This window comes from Oncorhynchus clarkii, chromosome 25 (assembly GCF_045791955.1).
Source record: "Oncorhynchus clarkii lewisi isolate Uvic-CL-2024 chromosome 25, UVic_Ocla_1.0, whole genome shotgun sequence".
Taxonomy (NCBI): domain Eukaryota; kingdom Metazoa; phylum Chordata; class Actinopteri; order Salmoniformes; family Salmonidae; genus Oncorhynchus; species Oncorhynchus clarkii.
Genome location: NC_092171.1, coordinates 18,585,480 through 18,604,225, shown reverse-complemented (window position 1 = coordinate 18,604,225; position 18,746 = coordinate 18,585,480). Strand labels below are relative to the sequence as shown.

The window sequence follows — 18,746 nt, the reverse complement described above, 5'->3', positions numbered from 1 at the left end:
GGCCCTGTGGTCTCCAGTCCTGAGACCCTCGTAGTGTTTTGCCGCTGTAGCCCTGTGGTCTCCAGTCCTGAGACCCTCGTAGTACTCTGCCGCTGTGGCCCTGCGGTCTCCAGTCCTGGTGTCCTCTGGGTCAATGACTCCTGCTCTTCCCCTGGGGGTCTTACAAGCCCTCACCGTTGAGGTACTCCTACTGCCTGTTCCTGGGTGGAGGGGGCAGCCACCACCAGATCCACCACCGCATCTTGTTGGCTCCCCTCTTCCAGACCTGCACTGCCCCCCCCCCACAGTATTACTCAACCTGGTCTGGTGACCTCAAGCACCTTTGTGACGGGGCGGTCAGGTGCACCAAAAGACAGGCCTTCTGTTGGACCAGTCTCCCGTTTGGTCTACATTTCTGCCTCTCTGGATGACCACAAGTAACCCTACCCCTATTTTTCACTTTTATTTAACTAGGCAAGTCAGTTAAGAACAAATTCTTAATTTCAATGACAGCCTAGGAACAGTGGGTTAACTGCCTTGTTCATGGGCAGAACAACAGATTTTTACCTTGTCAGCTCGGGTAGTTGATCTTGCAACCTTTCGGTTACTAGTCCAACGCTCTAACCACTAGCCTACCTGCCACTAGTCATGTTGCCAATAGAACAAGCTTTCACCTGACCCAAATTGTGATTTATAATGGACCATTTTTGGGGATTGCATACACAGCAACAGTAATTGTGTAAAGGCGTTGATTCAGCGCTGTGTTGCAAACAAAACAAATAAAGGTGTGCTTGGTCTAATTCCTCAACGGCACAGGTAAGAGAGCTCGAAAAAGCACCTTATAGCCAAATAATCTTCTTTGAGTCATTAAAGTGCATGGAAATTACAAAGTGCACACTTTGGAAAGGTGTGTGGTCACTTGGAAACACTACTTAGACCTCTCACAATTTTTTTGTCTTATGTTACACCTACCCCAAATTTTCCAAGAATATTATTTTATTACTCAATGTATCCAGAGTTAAACACATTGCGGAAAGTACAGCAACTGTTAAATACAGATAAAATCAAGTGTAATATTTGGAATCAGTTGTGTCAGATTAACTGTTGTGTCCTCACCTTTAGTCTAACAATTTCCCCATAACCTTCAAACTGTTCCCTTTAAATTGGTATCATGGTTATCCATAGGCTTTCTATATTTCTTCTGTAAGAAACATTTAGCCCTATCCATATACAGTAGGCCAATTCCCACGAGTATAAGGGGTTCAAGCAGACCGGAACTTACATTTTTTTCCAATGGTAAACAGCCTGAGTGAACCATCTTAATTTATCCACCATTGTTGGTTATATCAGAGATAGTATATATAATGACGAGATGGTCTTGTCTCCGCCCTAACAATGGAAGTCGTTGTCCCAAAAGGCGGGAAGGCAGGCAGACAGATTTTGATGGGAGTGGATCCTCTCGCTTTGCCTCTTCCTCTCCTGTTAAGTTGCTTAATTTCTTCTTCTTCATGCGAGTTTCTGGCGGACTAGACGCTGTGTTGTGTATTGCTGCCTTTCACAGGTTGGAGTGTGAATTGCACATTGTCACAAAAAAGGGAAAATAAATAAATCGCACCACCATCTAACCCTACACATATACACCATACCCATAAAACTCACCATCCCTATCCTACTACTTTACCCTACCAGCCTGGGAGGATGGAATCCCTTCTCTTAAAAACCCTTGTAAATCTTCTGCACTAAAATCTCTTACACCACAACATTTCGCTGCCACATCTATTTTTTGTGGATTCATGCTCCATCAGTGCAGTACAATAGCCATAGCAATAAAACAAGAAATCCTAACGCTTACCCTCTCTGGATCTCTCTCTTCAGGTCTATTCACTGCGGGGATCCCAGTCAAATCACTCACCCTTGGGCTATCCTCTACACTCTTCCCTGCCTCTGTAACCGATGTGAAATGGCTAGCTAGTTAGCGGTGGTGCGCGCTAATAGCGTTTCAATCAGTGACGCCACTTGTTCTGAGACCTTAAAGTAGTGGTTCCCCTTGCTCTGCAAGGGCCGTGGCTTTTGTGGAGCGATGCTTCGTGGGTGACTGTTGTCTGTGCAGAGGGTCCGTGGTTCTAGCCCGGGTAGGGGCGAGGGGACAGACTAAAGTTATACTATTACATTGATGCTGTTGACCCGGATCACTGGTTGCTGCAGAAAAGGAGGAGGTCAAAAGGGGGGGTGAGTGTAACCGATGTGAAATGGTTAGCGGTGGTGCGCACTAATAGCGTTTCAATCGGTGACATCACTTGCACTGAGACCTTGAAGTAGTGATTGGAGCCCGGCGAGGGGACGGACTAAAGTTATACTGTTACACCTCAGCATAAGAAACTTTCTGCCTCACTCGAACTCTGGCAATCTCAACCCCTTCTCTCTCTCTCTCTCACACAGGGCACTTCGGATCCCAAGCTGCCAGGGTACCCCTACAGTTGGCTCTCGATCCCAACTTTACACTCCCTCGGACTATGCCCCCCTGCACATTTATCACATTGTGGGATCTACCTTCTAGACAATGCTGCAACATGTCTGAATCATTGGCACCTAAAGCACCCTAGCGAGTTCGGAACATAGGCCCTCACAGATGAGCAAATATAACTTAAAAGGTTGAGGTAGAAACTCTGTGTCAAAGCTCAACAAGACAGACATGGTATTTTCAGTCTTGCCCTTGCTACCAAGTCCATACTCTCACCAAAATGGCAGGCATCACAAACACCAGGAATATTATTTTTTATTTGATTCACCTCTACACTCAACCCCACTGGTCACTCCTTTGAGCGGTGCCCTGCTCCAGAGATCTACAACGACACAGGTTGAGCCCTGAGATGCCCACTGCCACTGGGTTGAGGATACACAAAAAAAACAATTCCACTTCTTGAAACTTTCACAGATGTAAACGTTCCCAGTTTGTCCTTTGCCCAGCTTGAAACAACGTATGGGTCGGCCAAAAGCAGGAATCCACTTTTTCGCAAGATAATCTCACTCCTACTGGTCCAAAATCATCTCTGGTAGGATTCTCAGGGCAAACGCTGAAAGTCTCTACCACACCTGTCACCAAAGGTACTTTATCCTGGTCTGGCTCAACTTCAGAGCACTCACTACTGCCAACCGACTACATTTTGATATTCTCAAGTTTCTCAAGAGAGTAAGTAGATTTATGGCTAAATCCAGTTGGTTTGTACCCAAAGGTGGGAACTCAGAAGACAAAGGATTGAACAATGGTTTGTACTCAGGAAATACTGTTCATTCAGTATTGTTGTAATTGTCATTATTACAAATAAATAAAATATTATTTTTTTAAATAAATAAAATTGTCCAATTAATCGGTATCGGCTTTTTTTGGTCCTCCAATAAATTGTTATCGGTATCGGCGTTGAAAAATCATAATCGGTCGACCTCTACTAGGGTATACCGAGTATGGTGTGACAAACAAAAAACATCCAGTCAGTGGCAGTCCTTTGGGCGAAAACAGCTTGTTGATGAGAGAGGTCGAAGAAGAATAGCAAGAATCGTGCAATTGAACAGGTGAGCCGTAAACAGACAAGTAATGGCGCAGTACAACAATGGTGTGCAGAACAGCATCTCTGAATACACAACTCGTCGATCGTTGTCACGGATGGGCTATTGCAGCAGACGACCACACCGAGTTCCACTCCTATCAGATAAAAACAAGAAGCTGCTCCAGTGGGCACACTATCACCAACACTAGACAATTGAGTGGAAAAACATTGCCTGGAACATGACAGCAAGTTCAGTTTACTTCAGTGGCCTACTCAGTCCCCAGACCTCAACACAATAGAGCATCTTTGGGATGAGATGGAACGGGCTGTTCGCAGCATGAATGTACCGCTGTCCAATCTGCAGCAACTGGGTGATGCCATCGCATCAGCACAGACCAACATCCCTGTGGAATGTTTCAGACACCTTGTAGAATGATGCCCTAAAGAGCTCAGGCTGTTCTGGAGGCAAAGGGGGGTTTGAACCGGTACTAGATGGGCGTACCTAATAAACCGGCTGGTGAGTTGTCGATGTTGTTGAATTGGGACAGGAAAAACACTGTAGTACACTTAAAACAGAGTTTGCACTTATACAAACTGCACTCGTGAGGAGTCGACTGTGTATCATTACATTTCAAACAATATCATGATTGAGCTGTATTATGTCAAAACTGCATGAGAAACTCTATTGGATTGAAGGAGATATTTTCAGAAAAGTATACATTTTTATAAATCAATAACATTGGTCAGACCATTTTCTCATCACCCTGAGAGACATTCCAAAACAAACCAGATATTCTTATTTCTAATGACGTGAAAACATCAACAGACTTTGAACAGCAGATCTGCGAGATTACCATGATACATGCACTACTGTTTGTTAATATCCTCATTATTTAAATCAAACTTTATTTACAAAGAGCATTTTTCAAAGTAAATCCATCATGTATCTATTTCTCTGAAACCCAGTGCATGAATGATTGTTTCTTTTCTAAGAGTTATCCACAACCTGCCTTTTTATACCCATCTGCTGACAGAAGATATATTTATCCTGATTTTCTTTATTCTTTGTGTTTTCATCCTGTTCTTTCTTTGTAGATGTTGTTTTATGTGTCGGAAGATTAGTCTTGAATCTTTTACCACAGACTGAGAATCCATTTGATTTCTCTCCTGTGTGAATTAGTTTATTCTTGATTAGGTCCCCCTTCTTATTGAAGCTTTTCCCACAGATAAATGGTTTCTCTCCTGTCTGAGTCCATATATGGTCAGATTAGTCTTCTGAGTGAAGCTTTCCCCGCAGTCATCACAGCTAAATTATATCTCCCCTATGTGAGTCCGTATATACATATTCAGCTTCCCCTTATGATTTACGCTTTTCACAGTCACCACAGATAAATGATTACTTTGCTGTGTGATGATTACTCTACTGTGTGAATCCGTATATGTGCAGTTAAGTGCTCCTTGCGTATGAAGCCTTTACCGCATTCACCACAGCTAAATGGTTTCTCTCCTGTGTGAGTCAGTGTATGCCTCCTTAGGTCCCCCTTCTGATTGAAGCACTTACAGCAAAAATTACAGCTAAATGGTTTCTCTCCTGTGTGAGTCAGTATATGTCTTCTTAGGTCTCCCTTGTGATTGAAGCTTTTCCCACAGTAACCACAGCTAAATGGTTTCTCTCCTGTGTGAATCCTCATGTGCATGGACAGATTTCCTTTTTGTTTGAAGGTCTTGCCACAAAAGGGGCAGGTGCAGGGTTTCCCACTGTGACAGAGTCGGACATGGGCCTTCAGTTTACAGGTGGAAATGTACTGTTTTTTGCAGAAGTGACATTCGCTGAGTCTCTTCTTGGCGAGAGTCACATGCCTCTGCAGGTCAGCTGTGAGAGGAAACATTTTGCCACAGTCACAGCAGCGATGAGTTTTTATAGATGTGGTGCTGAGTTTGGAACAGTGTTCCTCCATTGGTGGGTTTGGATCCAATGGTTGGCTTCGGTCAAGTCCTACTGGGTTGCTGCTTAAGGCTGAGCTGTGGCTGTAGACAATGTTTTGATTATCTGGAGGGTCACAGAGCATTTCATAACCCATTAGGTGGGTCACAGTGCCAAAAGGTTTAGGATCCACTAGTTTAGAGTCACACTCTCTGTTCTCCACTGTTTGGGACAGAGTCAAGGACCAAAGTGGGTCTTCCTGATCACGTTCACTTTTCACACAGGAAGGAGTGAATTTGAACTCTATGATATCAGGCTCCAGCCCTTGAAGCTGCTCTTCCTCCTGACTGGTCCTGAGTTCCTCATGTTTCTCTTTAATCTGTGTGGGCTCTAGATCCTCCTGCCCCAGACTGTGGCTCCACTCCTGCTCACAGTGCTGCTGCTCAGAGGGAACCTCCTCTTCAGAGACAGCGAGAGAGAGCTGCAGGGAGTCTGGAGAGAGGGAGAGGAGGAGCAGAGGTTATCTATATACCACAAAATTAATATAGAACACTTGAATCATAAAGGTGAATTATAGACTTCTATGATCTATACAGTCTTTAGATGTGCCCGAGTGCAGATAGCTAGGCTCAGCTTCTAGACCGAGATTGTATCTAGCAGTAGGCTATAACACGAGCCAAACGTGCGACTTATTTAACAACCTGTGTCTGTGCCTGTTTGGCAACGCTTTTAGGAGGGTATATCTGTCATCGGTGGACGGGTCTTCTGCATCACAGAGTGGTGCACAGGAAATAATGAAATCCATAAATTAGATGCTACAATGGATCGTATGTTGTTATCGCTTTGCACACACACCTGTCTGTTTCACACCTGTCTGTCCTAGCTAATCAGCCTCGCAACACAGGTATCATGTTGCTGCAGTCAGGAAGTAGACCGAAGCATGTGCGAGCAAACATTGACATCCATGTTTGGTTTTGAATTGGAGGGGGAGTGATAACAATTTGATTTAATTATTTCCTGGGCACCATTTGGTGATGTAAACTAGGTATTATAAATCAGTCATTTTGACCCAGAGGAATATTTCACAGTCCAAAGGTGGTTTATTAAATTCTTCCAATTTATCATGACTTTGTCAATCAACTTGATGGTTGCTGATAATGGGCCTCTGTACGCCAATGTAGATATTCCATTAAAAATCAGCTGTTGCCAGCTACAATACTCATTTACAACATTAACAATGTCTACACTGTATTTCTGATCAATTTGATGTTATTTTAAAATGGACCAAAAAAGTGCTTTTCTTTCAAAAACATGGACATTTCTAAGTGACCCCAAACTTTTGAACAGTACTGTATGTGTGTATATTTACAGTACCAGTCAACATTGGACACACCTACTCAAGGGTCTTTGTTTATTTTTTTTACAATTGTCTACATTGTAGAATAATAGTGAAGACATCAAAACTATGAAAAAACACGTATGAAATCATGTAGTAACCCCCCAAAAAAGTTAAACAAATCAAAATATTTTCTATTTTATAAGTAGCCACCCTTTGCCTTGATGACAGCTTTGCACTCTCTTGGCATTCTCTCAACCAGCTTCATGAGGTAGTCACCTGGAATGCATTTCAATTAACAGTTGTGCCTTGTTAAAAGTTAAATAGTGGGATTTCTTTCCTTCTTAATGCGTTTGAGCCAATCAGTTGTGTTGTGACCAGGCAGGGCTGGTATACAGAAGATTGACCTATTTGGTAAAAGACCCTGTTTATATTATGGCAAGAACAGCTGAATTAAGCAAAGAGAATTGACAGTCCTTTGATCTGAGTCCAAATTTGAGATTTTTGGTTCTAACCGCCATATCTTTGTGAGATGCAGAGTAGGTGAATGGATGATCTCCACATGTGTGGTTCCCATCGTAAAGCATGGAGGAGGTGTGATGGTGCTTTGCTGGTGACACTGTCTGATATATTTAGAATTCAAGGCACACAACCAGCATGGCTACCACAGCGATACGCCATTCCATCTGGTTTGCACTTAGTGGGACTATCATTTGTTTTTCAAAAGGACAAATACCCCACACACCTCCAGGCTGTGGAATGACTATTTGACCAAGAAGGAGAGTGATGGAGTGGTGCATCAGATGACCTGGCCTCCACAATCACCTGACCTCAACCCAATTGAGATGGTTTGGGATGAATTGGACCGCAGAGTGAAGGAAAAGCTGCCAACAAATGCTCAGCATATGTGGGAACTCCTTCAAGACTGTTGGAAAAGCATTCCTCATGAAACTGGTTGAGAAAATGCCAAGAGTGTGCACAGCTGTCATCAAGGCAAAGGGTGGCTACTTTGAAGAATCTCAAATACATTTGGATTTGTTTAACACTTTTTTGGTTACTACATGATTCAATGTGTTTATTTATTTATATAGCCCTTCTTACATCCGCTGATATATCAAAGTGCTGTACAGAAACCCAGCTTAAAACCCCAAACAGCAAGCAATGCAGGTGTAGAAGCACGGTGGCTCTTCACTATTATCCTACAATGTAGAAAATAGTTCAAATAAAATAAAAACCCTGGAATGAGTAGGTGTCCAAACTTATATATACACACACAGTTTCTTCAGAAAGTATTCACACCCCTTGACTTTATCCACATTTTGTTGTGTTACAGCCGGAATTAAAAATGTATGAAATTGCGATTGTCACTGGCCTACACACAATACTCCATATTGTCAATGTGGAATTATGTTTTTAGTAATTTTTAAAAACAAATTAATTAAAAGTGAATAGCTGAAATGTCTTGAGTCAAGAAGTATTCACCCCTTTATTATGACAAGCCTAAATAAGTTCAGGAGTAAACATGTGCTTAACAAGTCACATAATAAGTTGCATGGACTCATAGTGTGCAATAATCGTGTTAAACATAATTTTTTTAAATGACTACCTCATCTCTGTATCTCACACATACAGATAATTGTAAGGTTCATCAGTCGAGCCGTGAATTTCAAACACAGATTCAACCACAAAGACCAGGGAGGTTTTCCAATGCCATAATTTCACTTTGATATTATAGGGTATTGTGTGTAGGCCAGTAACACAAAATCTAAATTTAATCCATTTTAAATTCAGGCTGTAACACAACAATGTGGAAAAAGTAAGGTGATGTGAATACTTTCTGAAAGCATTGTACAGAGAAGGGTTTGAGCTAAACGCAGCCTAGAGTTTAAGAGCTACCATAGCAGCTACCACTTCCATTGTTTCACTTACAGCATTGCTAAATAAAGAAAACTCAATGTCTCTGGATCAATAGATGAATCACTTTTTTGTCAATAAAATGAAGTATAACTTTAAATGGCAATTGTTTACCACAAATATTTATTTCAACATTTTGAAAACTAGATGATACTATAATCAAATAATGGTAAATCAGCTTTTTAGTACTAATGTGGATTGCAACTGCCTTAGCATTTTAGCAACTACTTAGCATGTTAGCTAACCCTTCCCTTGTAAATCGTAAAATACAGCATCATACGAAATGGATGCTGGAGATCCACAACTGAATACACACCAATCAAAAGGTATACTAAATCCACCGTCTCGGATTTACATTCAGAAAACAGGAGGTTGGTGGCACCCTAATTAAGGAGGACAGGCTTATGGTAATGGCTGGGGCGGAATAGGTTGATTAGTTGGCCATAAAGGAAACCTCGATCTTTTTGTTTTACAGAATATGCTAAAATGAGTCTCATCGTCAACTTTTCTTTCAGATAATAGTAATTAGTACATGTAAGAAATAAGTTGATATTTTGCTAATGTAGCAGGCGCACAAAGCAGGTTGGCGCTTCCAGGCAGCTGCTCGAGAGTAACGTGGTACAATGTTTTAAATGCTTTTTTTGTCGCGCTGCATACTTTTCCTTGCTCTTTTAATGGAGTAAGCATGGCTTTGACAACGATGGATTGTACAAACGTTGTGGAATACTCATCACATTTTTTACGATTTTACAAAAAACATGCATCTCCACTGGCACCGCATATCCAAGATAAACTTCAGGGCACGGGATAATGTGCACAAGAAGCTGGGTGAGAGGGAATACAGCTTGTAAGGGCAGATTGAGGAAAATACTGACAATAGAAGGTAACAAATCTAAAATACATCAATACAATCACTCACTTGAAGGCAGAGTTCTAAATGTATTATGCAAAGTCGCAAATATGTCCAAAAAAGCCCCAGAGACTCCAAATGTTCCTAATTCAAGATCATTGATAAACAAAGTGGATGAATTTGAACTGCTTCTTCAATCAGTAAATGCAGACATTGGATGTGTCACTGAAACTTGGGCCCACGAAAATATCCTAGATGAATCTCTTTTCATACAAGACTATCAGCTGCTCAGAAATGACAGGTCCAGAGAGGGGATGAGAGGATGGGGCGTGGCTATGTATGTGAATCACAGTATGCAGGAAAAGAGAAGAACTGACCTAGAGAAATAGGTATTTGAGTGTATGTGGCTTCAGCTCCGTCCTAAACGACTCCGCAGCTCAGTTTCAACTCTGGAAGTGGGAGTACTCTACCATCCACCATGGGCAAATGAAAAAATCCACAGTGTTCTGCTGAAGTGTTATCTCATAAACACTGTCGATGTGATCAGGATGTCCTCTCCCCAAATGGGTCTCATCCTGTGTGGGGACTTTAATCACCTGCCCATCAAGATGCTGACAAACTCCCATCCAGACATGAAACAAGTGGTCAAAGACAAGACCAGAGGGGGCACCATCCTAGATCTGATCCTTACAAATATGAAGAATCGCTGCAACACCCCCACTGTACTTGCTCCTCTCGGATCCAGTGATCACAAATGTCTGCTGTTCTCCTCAAACACAACATCAGGAGGGAGAAGCGAGGTGCAGCGGGAAAAAAGAATGTCTGGTAACCCAGAACAGACAGGAGGCCTTGGCACAATGTATGGCCAGTACTGCGTGGTCTGCCATATATGAGGTGGAGAGCATCGATGCAAAGGTGGAGACGTTACACTCCTGCATTCAAACTGCACATGATGTATGCATGCCAATAAGAAACACTGGACAAGCCCTGGATGACTGAATGAATAAAGGCTGCCATCAGGAAAATACATATTTTCAACAGATGGGGAAAAACAATGAAATTGAGAAAATACAGAAACACAGCACAAATGCTTATCAAGGAAGCAAAGACAAACTACTACAAATTTGAAATCCAAGATCTATAGAAGTAAAACCCTAAGGAATGATGGGACTTCATTAACAAAGGACTGGGATGAAAAACAACACCAGGAGGGAGAATACAGGTTGGGGGAATTGAAGACGACAACATGGCTGATGTTTTTTGCTGAGGCATGGACAAGCACCACACCGCTTGGCATTTTCCCCCTGCCCATGCCTACAGGCAGGTTGAGCTGTGCAGCATTGGCCAGATAAAGCAAGCTCTGACCAGACTCAGCCCACATAAAGCGTGTGGTCCTGATGGCATTCCAGCCTGGCTACTAAAAGAGCAGGAGATCTAGCCCCTGTCATCACACACATAGTTAACACCTCCTATTGGCAGGGGGACTATTCCTGCTACCTGGAAGATTGCCAATGTATGTCCAATATCTAAAGTGTCAAACCCATGTACAACGAGTGACTGGAGGCCCATCTCTCTAACTTCATGCCTTGGAAAAATCCAGGAGCTTCATCATTTAAAAATAACTAATGCCAACAGTTTTATCAGAGTGCACAAATCAGTATGCCTACCTACCAAGTCTAGCACTACTACCACCCGTGTGAAAGCCACACTCCTGGCTGACAGCTACAGACTCCAGAAAACCAACAATGGTGAGGGTGTAACTTGCTGATAAACTTGTCCAAAGCCTTTGATCAAAATGATCACGCAAAGCTCCTGTGTCCAAGGTTACTTTCCTGGCTCCACCACCAGAAGAAGACAAAGGGTGGTGGCCTGCTTAATGACCTGCTCCCTCAAAGGTAACTGCACCACCAGGCTCCTGAGAAACAGCCACGAACTGTCCTGTATAACTGCCCGTATGAACCGCCTGCAAAACGCAGGCCCCAAAATTATGTTTTAAAAATCACATTAATACTTCAATTTCCATCATGAAAAATGTCCTGTTAATGTTTCAAGTGTTCAGTATTATGTGTTATGTATTTTAAATGAGTGTTTTGCAATTATTAGTAATATAAATTCTGCATTTCTTCAGTTTTATCTGTGAGCAAGAATAAATAAACTCAAACTATGATTGTTGCTTTTTCCAATAAGTTTCTTCTTGAGGTCAAAAATATGTTGGTAACTGTTTATGGTAGGCAACTTGTTTCCTGGAGTGCCGCAGGATTTTGTTTCAACTAGCCACCACACCTGACCAACTGAACTAATTGATCAGTTCAATGATTGCCTAAATTCAAAACACCTGGTCTTCAAGGTCGGTTAGATCAAAAACATGAAGTGCCAGCGGCGCTCCAGGACCAGGGTTGCCTAGGGGTTAAAAATCTATGAAAATGTTTGATTCCTGTTAGCTTAAACAGTTAATTCGGTAGAACTATAGCTAGCTATCAGTGAATCTACATAGCTAAATTACATACGAACCTTTTCTGCATAGTGTTATCTCCGGTGTGACCCGCAGAAGTCTCCGTAGCCGATCATTCTCCTCCTCGTACTCCACTACCGTTTTCTCAACTGCCCCGAAAATCTCCACAGCAGCCGCCATTAAACGCTCATTTAAAAATACACGCAACAACTGTAGTTGAGACATTTCGGTCGGCTGAGGGTTCGGTAGCCTGTTCAGTTCAGTTAGTAGTGGGTCTTTGTTTACTCCACCCAAAGGTCGCGAGACTTGCGAAACGGACCAAGCCGTGGTTTGACAAGTCAATGACAGAAGGGTAAAAATGATTCCTTGGTTGAATAAAATTCTCGAAATCTGGAGGTACAACCTAGATTCGAGTCAATGTTTTAAGCAGTTGAACATGTAATTACTTCAACCTCGTGAAAGTGACACATTTTCATTTAGGTCAAAAACAACTTAATATCGAAGGAGTGCCTTTGATTTAACAGCTGGCGCATTTCGGCACGAGACGACCCGATGACGCAATTCTACGCATGACCTTAGCTAGCCATGGTCGCTTACAAATGTGATCGGGGATTTCTCTTAATGAAGACAGGCTAAAACTGGTTCTCTTTGTACTGGTTTGTCTTAACAAAGTCGTCTCCAATCCTACTTCCGCGTTCTAGTCAAGGAATTTGAGAACGTTCTTTGTTTTTAGTGGGTAGCGAGCCCCGCAATGTACAACAGCCCCGCCATCCGGATGGGAGGTTCAAGGCAGCCTACAGACCAGTAGTAAAGGGAAACGATAACTTCATTGTAGACAACCAGTGGTTATCATAAGTATAGGATTATCTGGGAGAATTCATTCTTCATCAGAAGTCGACTGTATGTCATTACTCTATACAAGATTCAAACAATATCATGAATGAACAGCATTTGGTCAGAATGTATGTTTATTTTATTTCATTTCACCTTTATTTAACCAGGTAGGCTAGTTGAGAACAAGTTCTGCAACCTGGCCAAGATAAAGCATAGCAGTGTGAACAGACAACACAGAGTTACACATGGAGTAAACAATTAACAGGTCAATAACACAGTAGAAAAAAAAGAGAGTCTATATATATTGTGTGCAAAAGGCATGAGGAGGTAGGCGAATAATTACAATTCTTGCGGATTAACACTGGAGTGATAAATGATCAGATGGTCATGTACAGGTAGAGATATTGGTGTGCAAAAGAGCAGAAAAGTAAATAAATGTAAACAGTATGGGGATGAGGTAGGTAAAATTGGGTGGGCTATTTACCGATAGACAGCTGCAGCGATCGGTTAGCTGCTCAGATAGCAGAAGAGTGTTGGGCCAGTAACCGAAAGGTTTCTGGATCTAATCCCCGAGCTGACAAGGTAAAAAAATCTGTCGTTCTGCCCCTGAGCAAGGCAGCTAACCCACTGTTCCCCGGGCGCCGAAGTTGTGGATGTCGATTAAGGCAGACCTCCGCACCTCTGATTCAGAAGATGTCGAAGACACATTTCAGTTGTACAACTGACTAGGTATCCCCCTTTCACTTTACCAGTAATACCTAGCAATAACAAAAACACACCCATAATCCAGAAAAAAGATATAAAGAAATAAAAAAATATCAGAATGTGCAATGTCAAAGCCCGGAATATAAGAATATATACAGATAATGTATAGGTGTGTAATGTATATATACATATAATGGTGTGTAATGACAGTATGGAAAGTATATGAATAGAAAAGGTGTGTACAGCAGTAGTTATAGGATGATCTATGACAAGAATACAGTATATACATATAAAGTGGGTGAAATAGTATGTAAAAAATTATTAAAGTGACCAGTGTCCAATGACTATGTACATAGGGCAGCAGTCTCTAAGGTAGAGTACTGGATGGTAGCCGGCTAGGACTAAGGCTAGTGGTGACTGTTTGACAGTCTGATGGCCTGGAGATGGCTGTTTCTCATTCTTGATCCCAGCTTTGATGCAACTGTATTGCCTCCACCTTCTAACAGTGTGAACAGGCCATGGCTTGTGTGGCTGAGGTTCTTTATGATCTTCTTGGCCTTCCTGTGACAATGGGTGCTGTAGATGTGCTGGAGGGCAGGCAATGTGCCCCCAGGAATGTGTTGGGCGTGCCCGCTCTGTTGTCCCCTGCAGTCCACGATTAGCTCCTTCATTTTGTTGACGTTGAGGGGGAGGATATTTTCCCAGCACCACTCCGCCACTCTGGTTCTCACCTCCTCGTTTAGCCTCTGATTGCCTTATGGAGGACGTAGCTGGTCTGTTTATACACGTCCATGTTCCCAGTCACCTTGCCATGGTTAAATGTGGTGGTTTATATTTTCAGTTTTGCTCGAATGCTGCCATCTGTCCATGGGTTTTGGTTTGGATAAGTGCTAGTCATCACAGTGGGAACAACATCCTCTATGCACTTCCTGATTAACCCAGTCACAGAGTCATTGTATACTTCAGAGGCCACCCGTAACATTTCCCAGTCTGCGTGATCAAAACAATCTTGATGCATGGATTACATGGCAGTGATGATGACCGAAGAAAATTATCTTGGGGGGTAATGAGGTCGGCATTTGATGGTAAAGTATTCCAGATTGGGAAAACAAAAAGACTTGAGTTCCTGTATGTTACCACGATCACACCATGAGTTGTTAATCATGAAACAAACCCCTCTGCCTTTCTTTTTCCCGGATAGTTCTTTCTTCCTGTCCACGTGATTGACGTAGAACCCTGCTGGCTGAATCGACAGGGACAATATCTCCAGAGAGAGCCATGCTTCTGTAAAACAGAGTATGTTACAGTCCCTGATTTCTCTCTGGAGGGTGATGTCCAGGGACTAAACGTTAGCAAGTAATATACTCGTAAATGGTGGTTGGTATGCACGCTGCCTGAGTCTGACTAGGGCTCCACTCCTTGTACCTCTTCTCCGGGGGCAGCATTTTGGTGCAGCCCCCAGGATGAATAGAGCTACCTCGTGAAGTTCAAACAAAGGATCCAAGTCAGTGAAGTCAAATATCTGCTCGAAATTCTGGTGAGTGACCGCCGATCTAATATCCAAAAGTTATTTCTGTCTGTAGGTAATACTACAAGAAACGTTCTGAGCAAAAAACAAAATACTGCAAAGTTGGCTAGGAGCTAGCTAGAAACAGAGCGACCATGTCGGTTGGTGCCTTGTTCTCCGCGGTAAAACGTTATGTGTATGATATGAAATCAATCCTTTTTTGCAGAGAATTACTACTTTATATAAGATAAAGAATGTTATAAGGTGGAGCACATTAACAAATGGTTGGAACGTAAGTAAATTCATGTCAAGACCTTAATAATAGCTTACTGGTAGAAAAATATATACAATAAAAAATTATTATTTTTATACATAATTATTTTGATCATATTATTATTGTTTATTTACTGGTGTTATTGTTCAAGCTTGCGATTTTTAAACGTAATGTTTAAGAAAAGTCTTACTGTATTTTTATTGTATTTCACAAACAGATTGCATTGTACAGGAAAAACATTTGATTGTGTGTCCATACAACCAGGGTCCAGTCAAAAATAAAAAATATACATATATTTTTCTCACATACACTGGATAGGTGCACTCACTAGAGCCCCCAATCCAAAACAGGTGAGCTAGAACAAAAAGTTAGGTCATAGCAAGTGTTGCTGGACTTTTACTGTGGTCAAATAAGTTGCATGGGCACCTGGACAATATACGGTACAAATATAGCACTGTAGAGAGAAACTTGCTACCTGTTTCTGCTAAAGTGGGGTGGGAAATACTCAGTAGGGTCTCTACTAACCAAATATGATTTGTTTTGGAGGGGGACTATGTTGCACAGCCTGCTGCTGGCTTTCACTCCGCCCCCTCCATAGCCCCCAATGCAATACACTGTAATAGACTGTACCAATATAGTACTGTATTGGAAAAAACGTTGATTGTGTGTCCATAAAACAAGGGTCCAGTCTAATCATTAGAGTCCCTAGAATACAAAATCAGATGAGTTTGAACAACAAGCTAGGTCATAAAAAGTGTTGCTGGACTTTTACTGTGGTCGAAGGGTCCAGGGTGCCTGGACACTATATGGTTAAAATATAGTCCTGCGTCATAGCATGCATTGTCATACCAAAATACCTTATAAAATTCCTTCTGGTGGACACTTTGAAGAATTGTTAATACACTGTAGTACAATTTGTTTATAAAAAAAGTCAAGAGTTTTGGTCCAAAGAAGGCACACTTTATTCATAACAAATATCACAATATTTATTTTAATTTTATTTCACATTTATTTAACCAGGTAGGCCAGTTGAGAGCAAGTTCTCATTTACAACTGCGACCTGGCCAAGATAAAGCAAAGCAGTGCTACAAAAACAACAACACAGAGTTACACATAAACAAATGTACAGTCAATAACACAATAGAAAATCTATGTACATTGTGTGCAAATGTAGAAGAGTAGGGATGTAAGGCAATACATAGGCCATAGAGGCGAAATAATTACAATTTAGCATTAACACCGGAGTGATAGATGTGCAGATGATGATGTGCAAGTAGAGATACTGGGGTGCAAATGAGCAAGAGGATAAATAACAATATGGTGATGAGGTAGTTGGGTGTGCTATTTACAGATTGGCAGTGTACTGGTACAGTGATCGGTAAGCTGCTCTGACAGCTGATGCTTAAAGTTAGTGAGGGCCAAAGTAAGTGTTGGCTTTGGGGATGAACAGTGAAATATACCTGCTGGAGCGCGTGCTGCTATGGTGACCAGTGAGCTGAGATAAGGCGGGGCTTTACCTAGCAAAGATTTATAGATGACCTGGGGCCAGTGGGTTAGGCGACGAATATGAAGCGAGGGCTAGACAACGAGAGCATACAGGTCGCAGTGGTGGATAGTATATGGGGCTTTGGGGACAAAACGGATGGCACTGTGATAGACTACATCCAGTTTGTTGAGTGTTGGAAGCTATTTTGTAAATTACATCACCGAAGTCAAGGATCGGTAGGATGGTCAGTTTTACGAGGGTATGTTTGGCAGCATGAGTGAAGGAGGCTTTGTTGCGAAATAGGAAGCCGATTCTAGATTTAATTTTGGAGATGCTTAATGTGAGCCTGGAAGGAGAGTTTACAGTCTAAGCAGACACCTAGGCACTTGTAGTTGTCCACAAATTCTAAGTCAGAACCATCCAGAGTAGTGATGCTAGTCGGGTGGGAGGATGAGGGCAGCAATCGGTTGAAGAGAATGCACTTAGTTTTACTTGCATTTATGAGCAGTTGGAGGCCTCGGAAGGAGTGTTGTATGGCATTGAAGCTCGTCTGGAGGTTTGTTAGCATAGTGTCCAAAGAAGGGCCAGATGTATACAGAATGGTGTCGTCTGCGTAGAGGTAGATCAAATAATCACCCGCAGCAAGAGCGACATCATTGATATATACAGAAAAAGAGTTGGCCCCAGAATTGAACCCTGTGGCACCCCCATAGAGACTGCCAGAGGTCCGGACAACAGGCCCTCCAATTTGACACACTGAACGCTATCTGAGAAGTAGTTGGTGAACCAGGCGAGGCAGACATTTGAGAAGCCAAGGCTATTGAGTCTGCCGATAAGAATGTGGTGATTGACAGAGTCGAAAGCCTTGGTCAGGTCAATGAAGACGGCTGCACAGTACTGTCTTTTATCAATGGAGGTTATGATATCGTTTAGGACCTTGGTGCACCCATGACCAGCTCTGAAACCAGATTGCGTAGTGTAGAAGGTATGGTGGGATTCTAAATGGTTAACTTGTGTTTTGAAGATTTTAGAAAGGTAGGGCAGGATGGAAATAGGTCTATAACAGTTTGGGTCTAGAGTGTCACCCCCTTTGAAGAGGGGGATGACCGCGGCAGCTTTCTAATCTTTGGGGATCTCAGACGATACGAGAGAGAGGTTGAATAGGCTAGTAATAGGGGTTACAACAATTTTGGCAGATCATTTTAGGAAGAGAAGGTCCATAGACCTGGATAGTATGACATAACTCTGCAGGCTATCTCGACAGTAGATTGCAATTCCGTCCGCTTTAGCAGTTCTGTCTTGATGGAAAATGTTGTATTTGGGGATGGAAATTTCAGAATTTTTGGTGGCCTTCCTAAGCCAGGATTCAGACACGTCTAGGACATCAGGGTTGGTGAAGTGTGCTAAAGCAGTGAATAAAGCAAACTTAGGGAGGAGGCTTCTGATGTTAACATGCATGAACCCAAGGCTTTTACGGTTGCAGGAGTCAGCAAATGAGAGCACCTGGGGACACACAGGGCATGGGTTAACCTCTAAATCCCCATAAGGCTAGGGTAAGTGGACGAGGGTGTGTCTTTTAAGTGTTTGGACCGAAACCTAAAAGTCCTCATGAGTAGAATGGACACTCTTTTTCTGACAGAAATTGTTTATGATGCAATAAATGATAGGAGTACACACCAAACAAAAACATTGTTGATCATTTAAGCTTGTAAAAATTACAAATAAATCACATATTTTATAGCAATACTTGTAATTATTCTTTGTATGATAACTAGTATAGAATATATAAATAATTGTGCCCATTTTCCGTCACTTTCACCCAAATTATCAATTTACAAAGTATACAGGACGGGACTCTTATTCTGAAGGATTCCAAAATCCGTGACTCCAAAAGTACGTATTCTTGCCTGTGTCACAGCGGTGTAACTTGCAAGCGTATA

General features: G+C 42.1%; 1 protein-coding gene across 1 annotated transcript; it reads right to left on the bottom strand.

Annotated features, from left to right (window-relative positions):
• Positions 1-4,576: 4,576 nt before the first annotated feature.
• On the bottom strand, positions 4,577-12,703 carry LOC139383941 (zinc finger protein 184-like). Its single transcript, XM_071128561.1, has 2 exons — positions 12,060-12,703; positions 4,577-5,940 (listed from the first exon to the last, which is right to left on the bottom strand). The coding sequence occupies exons 1-2, from the start codon at positions 12,223-12,225 to the stop codon at positions 4,940-4,942; spliced, it is 1,167 nt and encodes a 388-aa protein (XP_070984662.1). The 5' UTR covers positions 12,226-12,703; the 3' UTR covers positions 4,577-4,939.
• Between the last annotated feature and the right edge of the window lie 6,043 nt (positions 12,704-18,746).

Coding starts and splice junctions, on each gene's coding strand:
- LOC139383941 (XM_071128561.1), bottom strand. CDS start 12,225: ATGTCTCAACTACAGTTGTTGCGTGTATTTTTAAATGAGCGTTTAATG. Junction 5,941..12,059: donor GATAACACTATGCAGAAAAG/GTTCGTATGTAA, acceptor CCCTCTCTCCAG/ACTCCCTGCAGCTCTCTCTC.